We start from the raw sequence: 16,383 nt of genomic DNA, 5'->3' as shown, positions 1-16,383 counted from the left end.
ACGCACGCACGCGCGCACACACACACACACATATACACACATCACTTTTATTCCGCTCATTTCAGCCCGAAGGCGACTCAGGGTGGCATACAGATCGGCAACAAATTACATGCCATATATGAATACATATACCGATTAAAAGCAAATAAATTACATCATAATACGTGTAAAAACCATAAATGCAATAAAAACAATAAAAAATATAAAACTATGTCTTTGTGTTCAGTTCGTCATCTGTTTACATCTTCTTAGCCATTCCTAGTTCATATTGCAATTTGAGTTTTTCTGGTCATGCTGAAGTTCCAAATGCTTGTTCAAAGAGCCAGGTTTTCACGCTTTTTGGACAGGTCAGGAGGGAGGGGGCTGATCTAATATCCCTAAGCAGGGAGTTCCACAGCTGAGGGGCCACCACAGAAAAGGCTCTGTCTCTCATCCCCGCCAGACGTGCCTGTGAGGCAGGCAGGATTGAGAGCAGTGCCTCCTGTTATCAAAGCAGACAGGGCCGATCTAATATCCCTAAGCAGGGAGTTCCACAGCCGGGGGGCCACCACAGAGAAGGCTCTGTCTCTTATCCCCGCCAGACATGCCTGTGAGGCAGGCAGGATTGAGAGCAGTGCCTCCTGTTATCAAAGCAGACAGGGCCGATCTAATATCCCTAAGCAGGGAGTTCCACAGCTGGGGAGCCACCACAGAGAAGGCCCTGTCTCTCGTCCCTGCCAGACGTGCCTGTGAGGCAGGCAGGATCAAGAACAGTGCCTCCTGTTATCAAAGCAGACAACCCACATTACTGCTTTGAACTGGATTATATGGGTATACACTCCCATATAATCCAGTTTAAAGCACATGCTTGTTCAAAGAGCCAGGTTTTCACGCTTTTTGGACAGGTCAGGAGGGAGGGGGCCGATCTAATATCCCTAAGCAGGGAGTTCCATAGCCGAGGGGCCACCACAGAAAAGGCTCTGTCTCTCATCCCCGCCAGTTATATGGCAGTGTAGTAGGAGCAAAAGAGTCCTTGGAAGAGGTGGGTTTGGGTTGTGGCACAAAGAGGAGGGGAAGGCCAAACTCCACATCAGTCACAAAATAAATATGCAGTTCCATGTTGAACTTATGGATGCATTGCTAACTGGACCCTGCTATAATAGAGAAGCCAAATCAGTTGTGTTTTATGTGGGATGATAATTGGCATTTCCTGACCACAATCACAGTGTTACACCCCTGATTCACAAACCTCTCCACCTGCTTGCGATAATCTTACCTGGGAGCCCTCTGTTCCTGGCTGCTGGAGGAGTTTGACGGTCCTCCCACCGGCTGACCTCTGGCTTCTCCCGTCGTGCCACGTCAGGCTGCTGCCCGAGTTCCTCTGCAGGCGGTAATTGAGGTTCTCGGCTGACACAGTGTGCTCCAGGAGGTTCTGGCAGAAGTTGAAGTGGGCAGCGGCAGCTGTTGGGCAGAAAAGGAGCAGATTTAGTGCTAAATTGAGGCATCAAGGAATGTGAGCCATCTTCTATTTATTTATTTATTTATTTATTTATTATTTATTTATTTATTTATTTATTTACTTTACTTATATACCGCTGTTCTCAGCCCGAAGGCAACTCACAGTGGTTCACAACAAATAAGAACAGCAAAAATTCAATGCTATAGTATAAAAACAGTTAACAACCTAACGTATTACATAATTAATAAACAATTACTACAATAACCATTCACTATTCACTATCGTCTCATCATCAAAAACATGATCCAGATTCGTCATCCATTATTCCGTTCCAATGTTCATTAACCAATCATTGCACTAATTATTCGAACGCCTGCTCAAACAGCCAGGTCTTCACTTTCCTGCGGAATACCATTAGAGATGGTGCTAGTCTAATGTCCGTAGGAAGGGCGTTCCACAGCCGAGGAGCCACCACCGAGAAGGCCCTATCTCTCGTCCCCGCCAGCCGTGCTTGAGAAGCAGGCGGGATCGAGAGAAGGGTCTCCCCGGAAGATCTCAAAGTCCTGGTGGGTTCATAGGCAGAGATGCGGTCGGATAGGTAGCTTGGGTCAGAACCGTTTAGGGCTTTACAGGCCAATGCCAGCACTTTGAATTGAGCCCGGTAGCAAATCGGTAGCCAGTGGAGTTGGTGCAACAGGGGGGTTGTATGCTCCCTGCGCTCCACTCCTATTAAAATCATGGCTGCCGAGCATTGGACTAGTTGGAGCTTCCGAGCCGTCTTCAAAGGCAACCCCACGTAGAGAGCGTTGCAGTAGTCTAAACGGGATGTAACCAGAGCGTGGACTACCGTGGCCAAGTCAGACTTCCCAAGGTACGGGCGCAGCTGGCGCACAAGCTTTAGCTGTGCAAATGCTCCCCTGGTCACCAATACATGCTGTAACCCTATGCCCTGTTCGGCCTTGCGACTGACCAGGAGTACCTCTATCTTGTCTGGATTCAATTTCAATTTGTTCGCCCTCATCCAGACCGTCACAGCGGCCAAGCACCGGTTCAGGACCTGGACAGCTTCCTTAGTAGCAGGGGGAAAGGAGTGACAGAGTTGGACATCAACTACCGGCTGTTAGGAATTGTGGGAGTTGAAGTCCAAAACACCTGGTGTGCCAAAGTTTGCTCATGCCTGCTCTAACCTCTAACTTCAAGTATCATTTAAAATGGAATTTTCTTGTGGGCATTGGCATTTCTGATGTTCTCTGATATGTATCAGCCACTTTTGATTTTCACTGGGCACTTCTGATGTGCCTCATGTGCTTCTGATGCACATTGGGCACTCTTGTGACATTCTGACACTGAAGCTAATGTCTGAAAACACTGGGACTGCCGTGACGCGCAATGATACCCATAATCACTCCACTGGCTCTCATTGTGAAAAAGGCGTCCATACGCTGAAAAGTCACGGCAGCCCTTAGGTGAATACAGACACTGTGAAACCACTCAATTCTATTTTTGCATATGTAAGTCCATTTACAGAAATGTAATTCCCATACTGAATTCCAGACCTGGCACTTAAACCAAACTGCTGTCAGCGCAGTTTTTATTCCAGGTGGGTGCTCTTCCTGCCTTTTGCTTTTACCTGCATTTAAACTGAGGTGATGACTTTGGCTTGATGCGTTTTGTCATTAACACAGATAGATTCTTTGTTTTAAATCACTTCATTGTTAAATATTAGTATAGTAAGCTGATCTGATTAGTCAGCACTGGGTACTGGCTTGGCTATTGGACTACAGCTCTGAAGTCCAGGGTTTGATTCCCTACTCAGACAAAGATACCCAAAGGGTAACCTTATTATTATTATTCTAATTATTATTATTATTAACACAACAAGATGTGTGCACAGCAAACAAGATCACTCTGCTGGCTGTTGTATTGGATCACACGTCGGACACTTCTCAAGTGTGTAGGACTGTGTGATGTATCGGCGAATAATGCGTACAGATCCCAGTAAGGTGGCCTTCGGCAGCTGGCAGATGGTAATTTTGTCTGCGCTGATTGTATTTAAGTACAGGCCACGGTCTTTAGGCACTACACCCAGTGTGCCGATCACCACTGGGACCACCTTGACTGGCTTGTGCCAGAGTCTTTGCATTTCGATCTTTAAATCCTCATATCGTGTCTGCTTTTCCAGTTGTTTCTCTTCAATCCTGCTGTCATCTGGGATTGCAACATCGACAATCCCAGGAGCATCTTTGCTACTATCTCTAATATAATACATTCTACTCAAGGGAGCCGATCGTGGCACAGTGGGTTAAACCGCTGAGCTGCTAAACTTGTTGACCGAAAGGTCGCAGGTTCGAATACAGGGAGTGGCGTGAGCTTCTGCTGTCAGCCAACCTAGCAGTTCAAAAACATGCAAATGTGAGTAGATCAATAGGTACCGCTCTGGCAGGAAGGTAACGGTGCTCCATGCAGTCATGCTGGCCACATGACCTTAGAGGTGTCTACGGACAATGCCGGCTCTTCGACTTAGAAATGGAGATGAGCACCAACCCCCAGAATCAGCCAGTTTCAAAGCCTGGCTGCTTCCTGCCTGGGATCTCCCCAGGCAGCAACCAGCCAAGCTTTGAAACTGCAAGGCTATTAAATGCTAATCAAGGCGGCCATTGTCATAAATCTTATTAAAAATAATATAAAATTCATTTTTTAAAAAACCAGCCTGATTCTGCTTGCATGGTGGATTGGGCTGCAAATGTTTATTCACTCTCCATGCTATTTTATAAGAATTTACTTAGAAAAAGATTCTCCCAGGCAGGAAGCAGCCAGGCTTTGAAACTGCAAGGCCATTCAATGCTAATCAAGGTGATTAATTGCAGCATTCACACTTGCCTCAAGTGGACAAGATTTCTTTTTCAAACTCTGGACATTTTGCAGATATATAAGCCCCACTTGCTTAGTTTCCAACAGACCTCATAACCTCTGGGGGTGCCTGCCACAGATGTGGGAGGAACATCAGGAGAGAATGCTTCTGCCGCATGGCCATACAGCCCGGAAAACTCACCGCAACCCAGTGATTCTGGCCATGAAAGCCTTTGACAACACATTTATGAGAGTAGTTCCAACTAAGGGATGTATGAACCACTATGCAAAAGTGTCGCACCGTGCATAATCTTCATGGCCTGACCGGGGCAAAAGACTGCCTCGAACACTGGTAAACCAGTACTTGCTGAAAAGAAGCTTTTTGCTGATGCTCGCTCACTAGGGCTGCCAATTTCCTTCTGGCAATTGACAGGCAGTGCAAGGCAATGTCATTTCCCAGCAATTAAAAGATTACAAACTGCCAAGCGAGGCAAGGCTGTTTATTAAGGAATCTTCCACTGGCAGGATTCTTACAAGGAACTGGTTGGCCACTGGGTAAATTAAGATAATAATAATAAGAAGAAATGCATTCATTTCTTATCCAATTTACCTACAGGGTACAACACAGATTAAGATATAAAACCATTTAAAACATAAAGATTAAAATCACAAACGTAAGGTTAAAACACAAATCATTATACATTTATGTCATCCACACCTAAAAGTTAAAATGTCAGTTTGAAAGTTTACAATTGTAAACTATGTTAGAAAAGTCATTTGCCCAAGAGGGTTTTAAGGCCAAGAAGGGATTTGAACCCTGGTCTCCAGAGTTGCAATCCAGCACTTAAATCAAGGGTCCTCAAACTAAGGCCAGAGGGCCGGATACGGCCCTCCAAGGACATTTACCCGGCCCTCTCTAAGGGTCAATCTAATCATAGAATCATAGAGTTGGAAGAGACCTCATGGGCCATCCAGTCCAACCCTCTGCCAAGAAGCAGGAAAATCACATTCAAAGCACCCCTGACAGATGGCCATCAAGCCTCTATTTAAAAGCCTCCAGAGAAGGAGCCTTCACCACACTCTGCAGCAGAGAGTTCCACTGCTGAACAGCTCTCATAGTCAGGAAGTTCTTCCTAATGTTCAGGTGGAATCTCCTTTCTTGTAGTTTGAAGCCATTGTTCCGCGTCCTAGTCTCCAGGGCAGCAGAAAACAAGCTTGCTCCCTCCTCCCTGTGGCTTCCTCTCACGTATTTATACATGACTACTATCATGTCTCCTCTCAGCCTTCTCTTCTTCAGGCTAAACATGCCCAGCTCTTTAAGCCACTCTTCATAGGGGTTGTTCTCCAGACCCTTGATCATTTTAGTCGGTCTCCTCCTCTGGACACATTCCAGTTTAGAGCCAACATCTCCCTTCAATTGCAATACCCAGAATTGGACACAGTGCGATTCCGGGTGTGGTTTGACCAAGGCCGAATAGAGCATGGGTAGCATGACTTCCCTGGATCTAGATACTAGACTGCTATTGATGCAGGCCAAAATCCCATTGGCTTTTTAAGCTGCCACATGTCATTGTTGGCTCATGAAATCCCACTGGAAGATCTCAGCTTCTGTGATCTATTTTTTTTTTTTTAAAAAAAAATTCTATTGTACTTGTCTCGGTGTACGAAATGCCTTACAGTTCTTATCTCATTTTGCCGTTCCAGACTGTGAGATCATTATTTTGAAATTCTTGCAGGGAGACAAACAACAAGCCACTTCCTGGTGAAAAACCATCTAATCACAAAATCAGCTGGCATTTAAATAATACTTCATGGCAGATACACTCCCTGAAAAATGTAGGTTGAATCACAAACCAGACACACACAAAAAACATGCCTCCTTGCCGTCCTCACATGCTTTTCTAGCAGAATTTCTGGTTTCATTCTCCCTTAGGAGTCAGCCACGGTTTCCTTTCCCAGATTTTTAAGAACGGAAACGGATTCTCCTTGCAACCACGCTGTTGGAAAGGTGAAGAACTTAGGAAAATGACCTTTCTAAAACTATAGATCCCAGAAAACTCAGACTAGGAGATGCCTGAAAATGAACTCTGCCAAATTAATATTGCCAAACTCTGGCAGAATTACCATGAATTCTGCTTGGAAGTTTTCTGTTTGAACATCCATCCAGTTCAAGTATGGCATAAAAAGAAGAACCATTACAAAAATCTTGGGAAGGCAGATGGACAAATGTCAATGTGCTGGAAGAAGCAAAGACCACCAGCACTGAATCAATGCTCCTACACCATCAACACCACTGGACTGGCCACATTGTCTGAATCCCTGATCACCACCTCCCAAAGCAGTTGCTCTACTACCAACTGAAGAATGGGAAATGTAATGTTGGCAGACAGGAATAGAGATTTAAAGATGGGTCAATATCAACTGTGGCATAGACACCAAGAACTGGGAAACCCTGGTCCTTGTATGCTCGGGCTGGAGGTCAGCTGTGACCAGCAGTGCTGTGGAATTTGAAGAGGCATGAATGGAGGGCAAAAGGGAGAAATGTGCCATGAGGAAGGCGTGTCAAACCAAACCTGACCAGACCACCTTTCACCTGGAAACTATTGTTGTTACTGTGGGAGAACATGCAGATCAAGAATAGGACTCTACAGCCACCTACAGACCCATCGCCAAAACACTACACTTGGAGGGCCCCCTCGATGGACTGTCACCTTGTCGTGGTGAGGGGGCTTGTGTGTTCCGATGAACCTGTAGGCACAACAACTGGAGTCGTGCACTCCCAGGAGTGGCTGCGGGGGAGGTTCCAGACCAAGCACAGTCTGAAGACCGAAAGACCTCAACGGCGGAGCAGGCGGAGGATAACATGGTACATGTTACAACGGCTGCGAAGGCGGAAGAAGTCTGCAACAGACTGAGAAGCCACGGTCATTGTGTTAAACTACATCACCAGTGGAACCTCACTCTGTGAAGTCTGTGTGTTGATCAGTTGTGCACTGACCTCCACACATTAAAAAAAATCCACGCACAGGCGTCTTCCAAAGAAAATAAAAACCAAGCAACCAAAGTCCCATGGCGATCAGCGAGTGGCGACGGGGGCAGGACTGTGAAATCTGGAAGCCCCTAGTCACAGACTGGCACATGGGCGGTGGGTACGGACTCAGTCGTTCTACCTCAAGGTCCGAGGCAGTTGAGTAGTTCGGCAGCTGTATCCGCGACTGAGCAGCCCTATTGAGGACCCACTCTGCTCACCCCACATGGGGAGGGGGCTAGAAAAGGTGCCCCAAACATAGTCTGCCTCACTCATCCCTGACTGGACTGCCGCGTCCAGTGGGGTCACCACCCTGCGGCCAAAAAAGAAAAATGAACTTTGGTACGTGGAACGTACGGACTCTGATGGACAACAGTGACAGTGAACGCCCCGAACGCAGAACTGCCATCATTGCAAGGGAGCTGGGACGCTTCAACATCGACATAGCAGCCCTTCAGGAGACCCGGAGAGCAGGAGAGGGACAGCTGAAGGAAGAAAAAGGAGGCTACACCTTCTTCTGGAAGGGACTGCCCGAAAAAGACCAAAGAATGCACGGAGTTGGCTTCGCCATCAGGAATGATCTGATGAAACATCTGCCCGAAGCACCCACTGGCATCAACGAACGACTCTCAACCCTCCGAATCGATCTTGCCAAAAACCAACGGGCAACCATCATAAGTGCCTATGCACCAACACTAGATGCTGACGAAGACATCAAGGAGAAATTCTACTGTCAGCTGGACACCGTCCTATCGGGGATACCTAAGGAGGACAAAATCATCCTCCTGGGGGACTTCAATGCAAGAGTCGGGCGAGACTTCGACCTGTGGCCAGGGACCATCGGAAAAGACGGGGTTGGAAACAGCAACTCAAATGGCATCCTGCTTCTCACCAAATGTGCGGAGCACAACCTTGTCATCACCAACACGCTCTTCCGCCAGAAAAACAAGTTCAAGACATCATGGAAGCACCCCCGGTCAAAGCATTGGCACCTCTTAGACTATGTAATCACACGCGCCAGAGACCGCCGTGACGTGCTCCTCACAAGAGCCATGATAGGTGCTGACGACTGCTGGACTGACCACAGGCTAATTCGATCCTCGATGGCTATCAAGATCGCCCCCAAGCGCAGACTCCAAGGAAGGAAGACAAGGCGCAAAATGAACACCCAAGCCCTTCAGGAGCCCTCCAGACGAGCCCATCTCCAAACAGCACTCAAGGACCATCTACCCACAGAACACCCCGAAAATGTTGAGGAACATTGGAACAAACTGAAGACCTCCATCATCCAAGCCTGCGAAGAAACTATTGGATACCAAGCCAAGAAACATCAAGACTGGTTTGATGAAAATGACATCGAGATCCAACAGCTAATTGACAAGAAAAGGAAAGCCTTCCAAGCATGGCAGAGAGACATCAACTGTGCTGCTAAGAAAAAGATCTATGCTAGTGCAAAAGCTGAGGTCCAAAGAAGGACAAGAGAACTCAAGAACATCTGGTGGACAAAGAAGGCCAAAGAAATCCAACACCTGGCAGATACCCATAATGCTCAGGGATTCTTCAAAGCCACAAAGGTAATCTATGGACCAAGAAACCATGGCATACAGCCTCTACGCTCATCAGATGGAACCAAACTCCTGAAGGACCAAAACTCAATTGCACTACGTTGGAAAGAACACTACCAAAGCCTCCTGAACCGCAGCTCCAATGTGGCCGAAGAGGTCCTCTCACAAATCCCACAACAACAAACCAGGGATGAGCTTGCAGCACTGCCTAGTTTGGAAGAAGTCAGCAATGCCATTAGCCAACAGAAGAATAACAAAGCCAGTGGACCAGATGGGATCCCTGCTGAAATCTTTAAAGAGGGAGGACCTGAGCTAACACACCAACTCCACCAGCTCATAGAAAAAGTGTGGGTGACCGAGAAAATCCCAGCAGATTTCAAGGACGCCACCATCATCACCCTCTTCAAAAAAGGGGAAAGAACAGACTGCGGAAACTATCGAGGTATCTCCCTTCTAACCTCCGCTGGGAAAATCCTCGCAAGAATCCTTGCAAACCGCCTTCTGCCCCTCTCAGAAGACACCCTCCCAGAATCCCAGAACGGCTTCCGCCCCTCCAGAGGAACAGTGGACATGATCTTCACTGCACGACAGCTCCAAGAAAAATGCAGGGAACAAAACCAACCTCTGTACATGGCATTCATCGACCTTGCAAAGGCATTTGACACAGTGAATCGCAGCGCTCTCTGGACCATCCTCCACAAAATCGGGTGCCCTAACAAATTTGTGAACATCCTGCGGCTCCTCCACGATGACATGATGGCAACAGTTTTGGACAGCAGTGGCTCCCAAAGTGACCCATTTAAGGTGGAATCGGGTGTCAAACAGGGATGTGTTATCGCCCCAACTCTATTCTCCATCTTCATCGCTATGATACTTCACCTTGTTGATGGGAAGCTTCCCACCGGAGTGGAAATAATCTATCGGACAGATGGCAAGCTATTCAACCTCAGCAGACTGAAAGCCAAAACCAAGGTTACAACAACATCTGTTATAGAACTCCAGTATGCTGATGACAATGTCGTCTGTGCGAATTCAGAAGAAGATCTACAAGCCACTCTAAACACCTTCGCAGAAGCATACGAGAGGCTCGGCCTGTCACTGAACATTGAGAAAACCAAGGTGCTGTTCCAGCAGTCACAAGCCAATCCCTCTCCAATGCCAGTAATACAGCTTAATGATGTAACATTAGAAAATGTGGACCATTTCCGCTACCTTGGCAGCCACCTCTCCACCAAAGTCAACATCGACGCCGAAATACAACACCGCCTGAGCTCTGCAAGTGCAGCATTTTCCAGAATGAAGCAGAGAGTGTTTGAGGACCGGGACATCCGTAGGGAGACCAAGGTGCTTGTCTATAAAGCCATTGTCCTCCCAACCCTGCTATATGCCTGTGAGACGTGGACAGTCTACAGACGTCATATGCAACTCCTGGAACGATTCCATCAGCGCTGCCTCCGGAAAATCCTGCAAATCTCCTGGGAAGACAAGCGGACAAACGTCAGTGTGCTGGAAGAAGCAAAGACCACCAGCATTGAAGCGATGGTCCTCCAACATCAACTCCGCTGGGCCGGCCACGTTGTCCGGATGCCCGACCACTGTCTCCCAAAGCAGTTGCTCTACTCCGAACTTAAGAACGGAAAACGGAACGTTGGTGGACAGGAAAAGAGATTTAAAGATGGGCTGAAAGCCAACCTTAAAAACTCTGGCATAGACATTGAGAACTGGGAAGCCCTGGCCCTTGAGCGCTCCAGCGCTCCAGCTGGAGGACAGCTGTGACCAGCAGTGCTGCAGAATTCGAGGAGGCACGAGTGGAGGGTGAAAGAGAGAAACGTGCCAGGAGGAAGGCGCGTCAAGCCAACCCCGACCGGGAACGCCTGGAAACCAATGCCCTCACTGCGGAAGAAGATGCAGAGCAAGAATAGGGCTCCACAGCCACATACGGACCCACAAGGAAATCCATAATGGAAGACCATCTTACTCGTCCAACGAGGGATCGCCTAAGTAAGTAAGTAAGTACACTTGGAGGGGCATTATCCATGGACTAAGAGGGATTGCCTAAGTAAGTAAGTGAGTGAGTAAGTAAGTAAGGTTGCAGCAGCTATGAAGTTACCTTTTATTAATTTGGATCCCATCCCAAGTGTCTGGAAATGTGTCCATTTAAATGACTGAGGTTGGGTTGCTTTACATTGTGTCAGATTAGATAGCCTTTGTAAGTGCCCTTCCATCTGTGATTCTCATAATATCTGCTTGCCCTGTCTGGTAGAACGGATGCAAAACATTCACCCTAATTCAAACCGTACTCCTCATCCCCAGTGTTTCCTATTTTTCTTTTGAGGGAGGATTGATCCAAGCCCTGAACGCAAGCCGTGGTACGGATTCACTCCAAAGCAATTAAATGAAAGCAACCGAGACAGCTGTGTGTGCTCCAGACACTATTAGCTGGGAGGAGATCCACTTGGCTGCCAACTTTCACACCTGATGCAGACCAGTGATTCACCACATACCATCATGTTACTAGATTTATGCCAGAATCTGGATTATTGCTCCACTGACCTCGATGCAAGAACAGCAGGTCGTTTCGTGCCAACAGAAAACACATCAGGATGACTAGATGCTGAAAAAAGCATCCATGGACTCACTGAGGCCATGTCTGCTGGTGGAAATTCCCCAATCCAGCTATTCCCCAGTTCCCTGGCTTTCCCTTTGGAGGGAGTGCTTGTCCCACTAAAATTTGGTGGCTTCTGAAAGAGAGAAAACCAGGCTGGTCCTGCTCCATCATGCCTGGGATTAACAGTGAAGGAAAGGCCTTCTCTCCATCCCAACAGGCACTGCCCTGACATTGGAGGGAAAGAAGAGGAAACCTGCTCAGCTTCATTATGCGTAGGTCATAAGAAGCAGGTGAAAGGGCCTCCATTCATTCCAACTGCCACTGTCCTAGCCTTAGAAGAAGAGAAGAGGAAGAGGAAAGAGACTCAGCTCCATGATGCATAGGTCAGAAACAGATGAGAGGGCTTCTATCCACTCCCACTGCCACTGGCCAAGCCTTAGAAGAAAAGGAAGCAGACTCAGCTCCATTATGCATAGGTCAGAAACAGGTGAAAGGACCTCCATCCATCCCAAATGTCACTGCCCTAGCCTTAGAAGAAGAGAAGAGGAAGCAGACTCAGCTCCATGATTCATAGATCAGAAACAGACGAGAAGGGTTCTATCCATCCCAATTGCCACTGGCCAAGCCTTAGAAGAAGAGAAGAGGAAGCAGACTATGCTCCATTATGCATAGGTCAGAAACAGGCAAATGGGCTTTCATCCATCCCAACTGCCACTGCCCTAGCCTTAGAAGAAGAGAAGCGAAAGCAGACTCAGCTTCATTATGCATGGGTCAGAAGCCAGCGAAAGGACTGTTGCAATCCAGAGCAGGGAACGAGGCCCTCAGATAACTATCCACCACACTTGGCTGTGAAAAACAATCCTTTTTTATTGAAGAAAAATGGTTACAAAATAAAGGAAAAATGCAAGTCAAAAGCCACAGCAAAATCAGCAAACATGAATTTAAATGGACAAAGCAAAACCAAAAGCCTCACTGGGAAATACTGGAATCTGTTAGCAATCCACTAACCGTACTTGATATCCTAGAAATCTTCCCAAACTATGGCCAGGGAACCGGGAGAACTGCCAAGGTCTTCATCAATTCTGAAACGATGCCTGAACTGAGACAATCAGCTCGGCGTATTGCAATTAAAACTCAAGAATTGGTTCCGTGAACCGCCCTTCTGTTTTGAAGCCAATGTTTTTAATTCTTGAATTCGGGAGGATCGACGCAAACTGAGTGTTTTACTTCTGTCTTGCCAAATTTGGCCTCTTCTGTTGTCATTACAGTTAACAGGTGCAGAAGGGAGGGAAAGTTCAAGGTATCCCTCTGCAACATTCTCATTAACACTGGTACTTTCATTTTCCAAATCTACAGAAGTTCCTTCCTCACTAATTTCAGGAACATTGGCATTTTCCAAACCTACAGCAGTTTCTTCCTCACTAATTTCAGGAGCATTGGCATCAAAAGGTACATTTCCACTAGCATCAGTAAATATACTTTCATTAGCATCAGGAGGAACAAACAGAGAATCAGGTTCAAGTTCAAACTCAGGCTGAACCCCAACAAGGACCTCTAGCCATCCCCACTGTCACTGCCCTAGCCTTAGAAGAAGAGAAGAAGCAGACTCAGCTCCATTATGCATTGGTCAGAAACAGGTGAAAGAACCTCTGTCTATCCCAATTGTCACTGCCTGAGCCTAAGAAGAAAAGAGGAACCACACTCAGCGCCATTATTCATAGATCAGAAACAGGTGAAAGAACCTCCATCTATTCCAACTGTCACTGCTCTAGACTAAGAAGAAGAGAAGAGGAATCACACTCAGCTCCATTATGCATGGATCAAAAACAGGTGAAAGGACCTCCATCCTTCCCAACCGCCAGTGCCTTTGCCTTAGAAAAAAAGAAGACTCAGCTCCATTGCGTATAGGCCATAAGAAACAGGTAAAAGGATCTCCATCCATCCCAACTCTCACTGCCCTAGCCTTAGAAAAAGAGAAGAGGAAGCATACTCGGCTCCATTATGCATAGGTCAGAAACATATGACAGGGCCTCCATCTATCCCAACTGTTACTGCCCTAGCCTTAGAAGAAGAGGAGAAGAAGCAGACTCAGCTCCATTATGCATAGGTCAGAAATGGGTGAAGGGCCACCATCTATCCCAATGCCACTGTCCTAGCCTTAGAAGAAAAGAAGAACAAGCAGACTCAGTGCTGCCATGCCTCAACCCAGAAGTAGAGTGAATGCCGTCCTCCCATCCCAACTGCCATTGCCCTGGCCTCAGAAGGAAAGAAGAGACAAAACAGCACATGCTTCAACTCAGAAACAGAGAAAAACTTCTCTCTCCATTCTAACTGCCACTACCCTGGGCTTGAGTGAGAAAGAGAAGAAGAAGTAAACAGATTACATGATAACTAGACATAGAAAGTGGGAGTCCTCAGTCCATCTGAACTGCCACTGCCCTGGACTCAGATGGAGAGAGGTAGCACAGCTCCATAACTCAATCCAGAAGCAGATGAAAGGCCCTCCTACCATCCTAACTGCCATTGCCTTGGCCTCAGAGGAAGAGAAGACAAGGCAGCCACAGCTCCATCATGTCTAAGTCCAGACGCAGATGAAGATCCTCTTTCCGTCCCAACTGCCACTGCCCTTACCACGGAGAGAAGAAGAGCAAGGCTCCATCACACTTACTTAGGCGATCCCTCGTTGGACGAGTAAGATGGTCTTCCATCATGGGTTTCCTTGTGGGTCCGCATGTGGCTGTGGAGCCCTATTCTTGCTCTGCATCTTCTTCCGCAGTGAGGGCATTGGTTTCCAGGTGGAAGGCGGTCCCGGTCGGGCTCCATCACAATCATCTCCCAATCTGGAGACCCAGAGCCAGCCCTTGAAATCTATCAGCTTTACTTGATATTGTATAATATGAGTCTTATTACAAAATCTGATTCTGGAATTTAGAGCTAGGAAGCAAGAGAGCCCGCATGGTGCTGTGCTTTGAGCGTTGTGCTACAATTGTAGCAACCAGGTTTTGAATCCCTGCTTGGCCATGGAAACCAATTGAGTGGCCTTGGGCAAGTCACACTCACAGCCATAGCAAATCTCTTGAACCAGGGAGATTTGTTCACCTGAGGACTGCCATAGTTGGGAAACAACTTGAAGGCACACAACTGCAAAAGGTTCTTTGTTGTTTCAGGAAGCAAAAGAAATAAGGAGGTTGAAAAAAAAGAAAGGAAGAAAGGAGGACTTCCGGTGGACATGGCGACGGGATAGCCTCGTCGAGAGGGAGCTCCCGACGAGGACCAGCGTTGGGTGGTTAGGTAGAGCTAAAAAAGCTCCCCCCTTTGCCGGATTGAGTGCAAAGGTGTCGTGAACCCCAAGGACGCTTGAGGCCCCAAAGATCTCTCCCCCCTCAAGGAGGAGAAGTCGAGAGGGTCCGAGCGGGAAGGGGAAGCGAGCCACCCCGCAAGGATCAAGCCGCGAGGCTTGTCTAACCGCCGCCAAAACCACTCAAAATAGAAGAAGAGGAAGATAGAAGAAACCCCGGCTGGGGAAAGGAAAAAAGAAAGACCCCAACCCCAGGTAACGAGAAGGTGTTCCCAAATTAATAATATCTGAAGGAAGGGAGGAACGGAGGGAAGAGAAAGACAAGGAAGGCTGAAGAAGGAACAAACAATAAGAATAAGAATAAAGAATACAGAATCAGAAAACAAAGACAATCAAGGAACATAAATTATATGTAGGTGATTTGATAACTTGGGCAAATTGGATTAAATTGGATAAGTGGAAATTTGGCGAAAATAGATTAAATTAATGGAAAATAAGCTGATCTATGGAAATTAATCTCTAATTTTTATATATATATTATAATTTACTACAAAAGAAGTAAGGAGGATAAAGAGCCCCCCACGCAATCTTAGTGGAGGCTCCTTTTGGAACCAGAGACGGAAGAAAGAAAGATAAACAACACCGACCTTGACGCCATTATTGTTGAGTCTACCCCAGCCTTCTCTATAAACAATCTGGCTGCATGAAGTAAAGGAAGTGACGGAACAGGAACAGGAAGGCAGGAGACTCTGGAGGACTAAGAAAAGAGAGGAACCAAGAGGGGTCGGAAAGGAGTGAAGGAGGAAGTGACGGGGCGGAAGGAGAGCTGGCGCCATCTTGGATCATAGAGAAAAAACGTTATAGACCGGCAGAGAAGGAATTTGTGCATCTGGAAGACAGGGAGAATTGGAGGAGCAAAGGAGTGGCGGAGCAAGCATAAGAGTCATAAATAGAAGTGACAGAGAGGAGATACGAGGACGAGAAGAAGACGACGACGGACAAGGAAGAGAAGAAGACGGCGACGGACCAGGAAGAGAAGAAGACGACGACGGACCAGGAAGAGAAGAAGACGACATCGGACCAGGAAGAGAAGCAGATGAAAGTTACTATAATAGGGAGGAGAACTGGATGACAAACAATCATTGAAGGAACATACATAAAGAGGAACAGATAAGTAAAGGACTAATTTAAAATTTTGGTGCTCCCAAGTGGAGGAAAAGAGTTTGTGCTTCCTATCAGAAATTTGGTATTTTAGAAATTTTATATTTGTGATAAATTGATAACCCATTGTAGTCATTATATTATTATATGAAATTGACTTCAGACAATATAGTGTCATATCCTTTTTAAAAGGGGGGAAATTAGAATAAAATAAATAAAATTAATTAAAATTAGTGAAAGTATTAGATTTCAAACTTTAGTGGGTAGATATATTATGAGTGAATGAATTAACTTTATAATTTGTCAACAATTGAATAATTGAAGACCTTTAAGAAGTAAGAAGCAAGAAGTAAGAAATTGGTTTATATCACAATCGATTACGAAATTAAATTAAATCGATGGACTTTCGCTTTGAAAATTAATACTATAATTGAT

General features: G+C 46.5%; 1 protein-coding gene across 5 annotated transcripts in view; it reads right to left on the bottom strand.

Annotated features, from left to right (window-relative positions):
• The window catches only part of SAMD10 (sterile alpha motif domain containing 10), a 99,943-nt gene that overhangs the window by 43,237 nt on the left and 40,323 nt on the right, over positions 1-16,383 (bottom strand). For all 5 annotated transcript variants that reach the window (XM_067468250.1, XM_067468249.1, XM_067468248.1 and 2 more), the window contains exon 2: positions 1,256-1,440. In XM_067468250.1, coding sequence (XP_067324351.1) covers positions 1,256-1,440 — 185 coding nt within the window. The remainder of the gene's footprint in view (positions 1-1,255; positions 1,441-16,383) is intronic.

The sequence above is a fragment of the Anolis sagrei genome, chromosome 4, assembly GCF_037176765.1.
Source record: "Anolis sagrei isolate rAnoSag1 chromosome 4, rAnoSag1.mat, whole genome shotgun sequence".
Lineage (NCBI taxonomy): Eukaryota > Metazoa > Chordata > Lepidosauria > Squamata > Dactyloidae > Anolis > Anolis sagrei.
The sequence above is the reverse complement of the archived record's forward strand: the minus strand, read 5'-3'. Positions and strand labels throughout refer to the sequence as shown.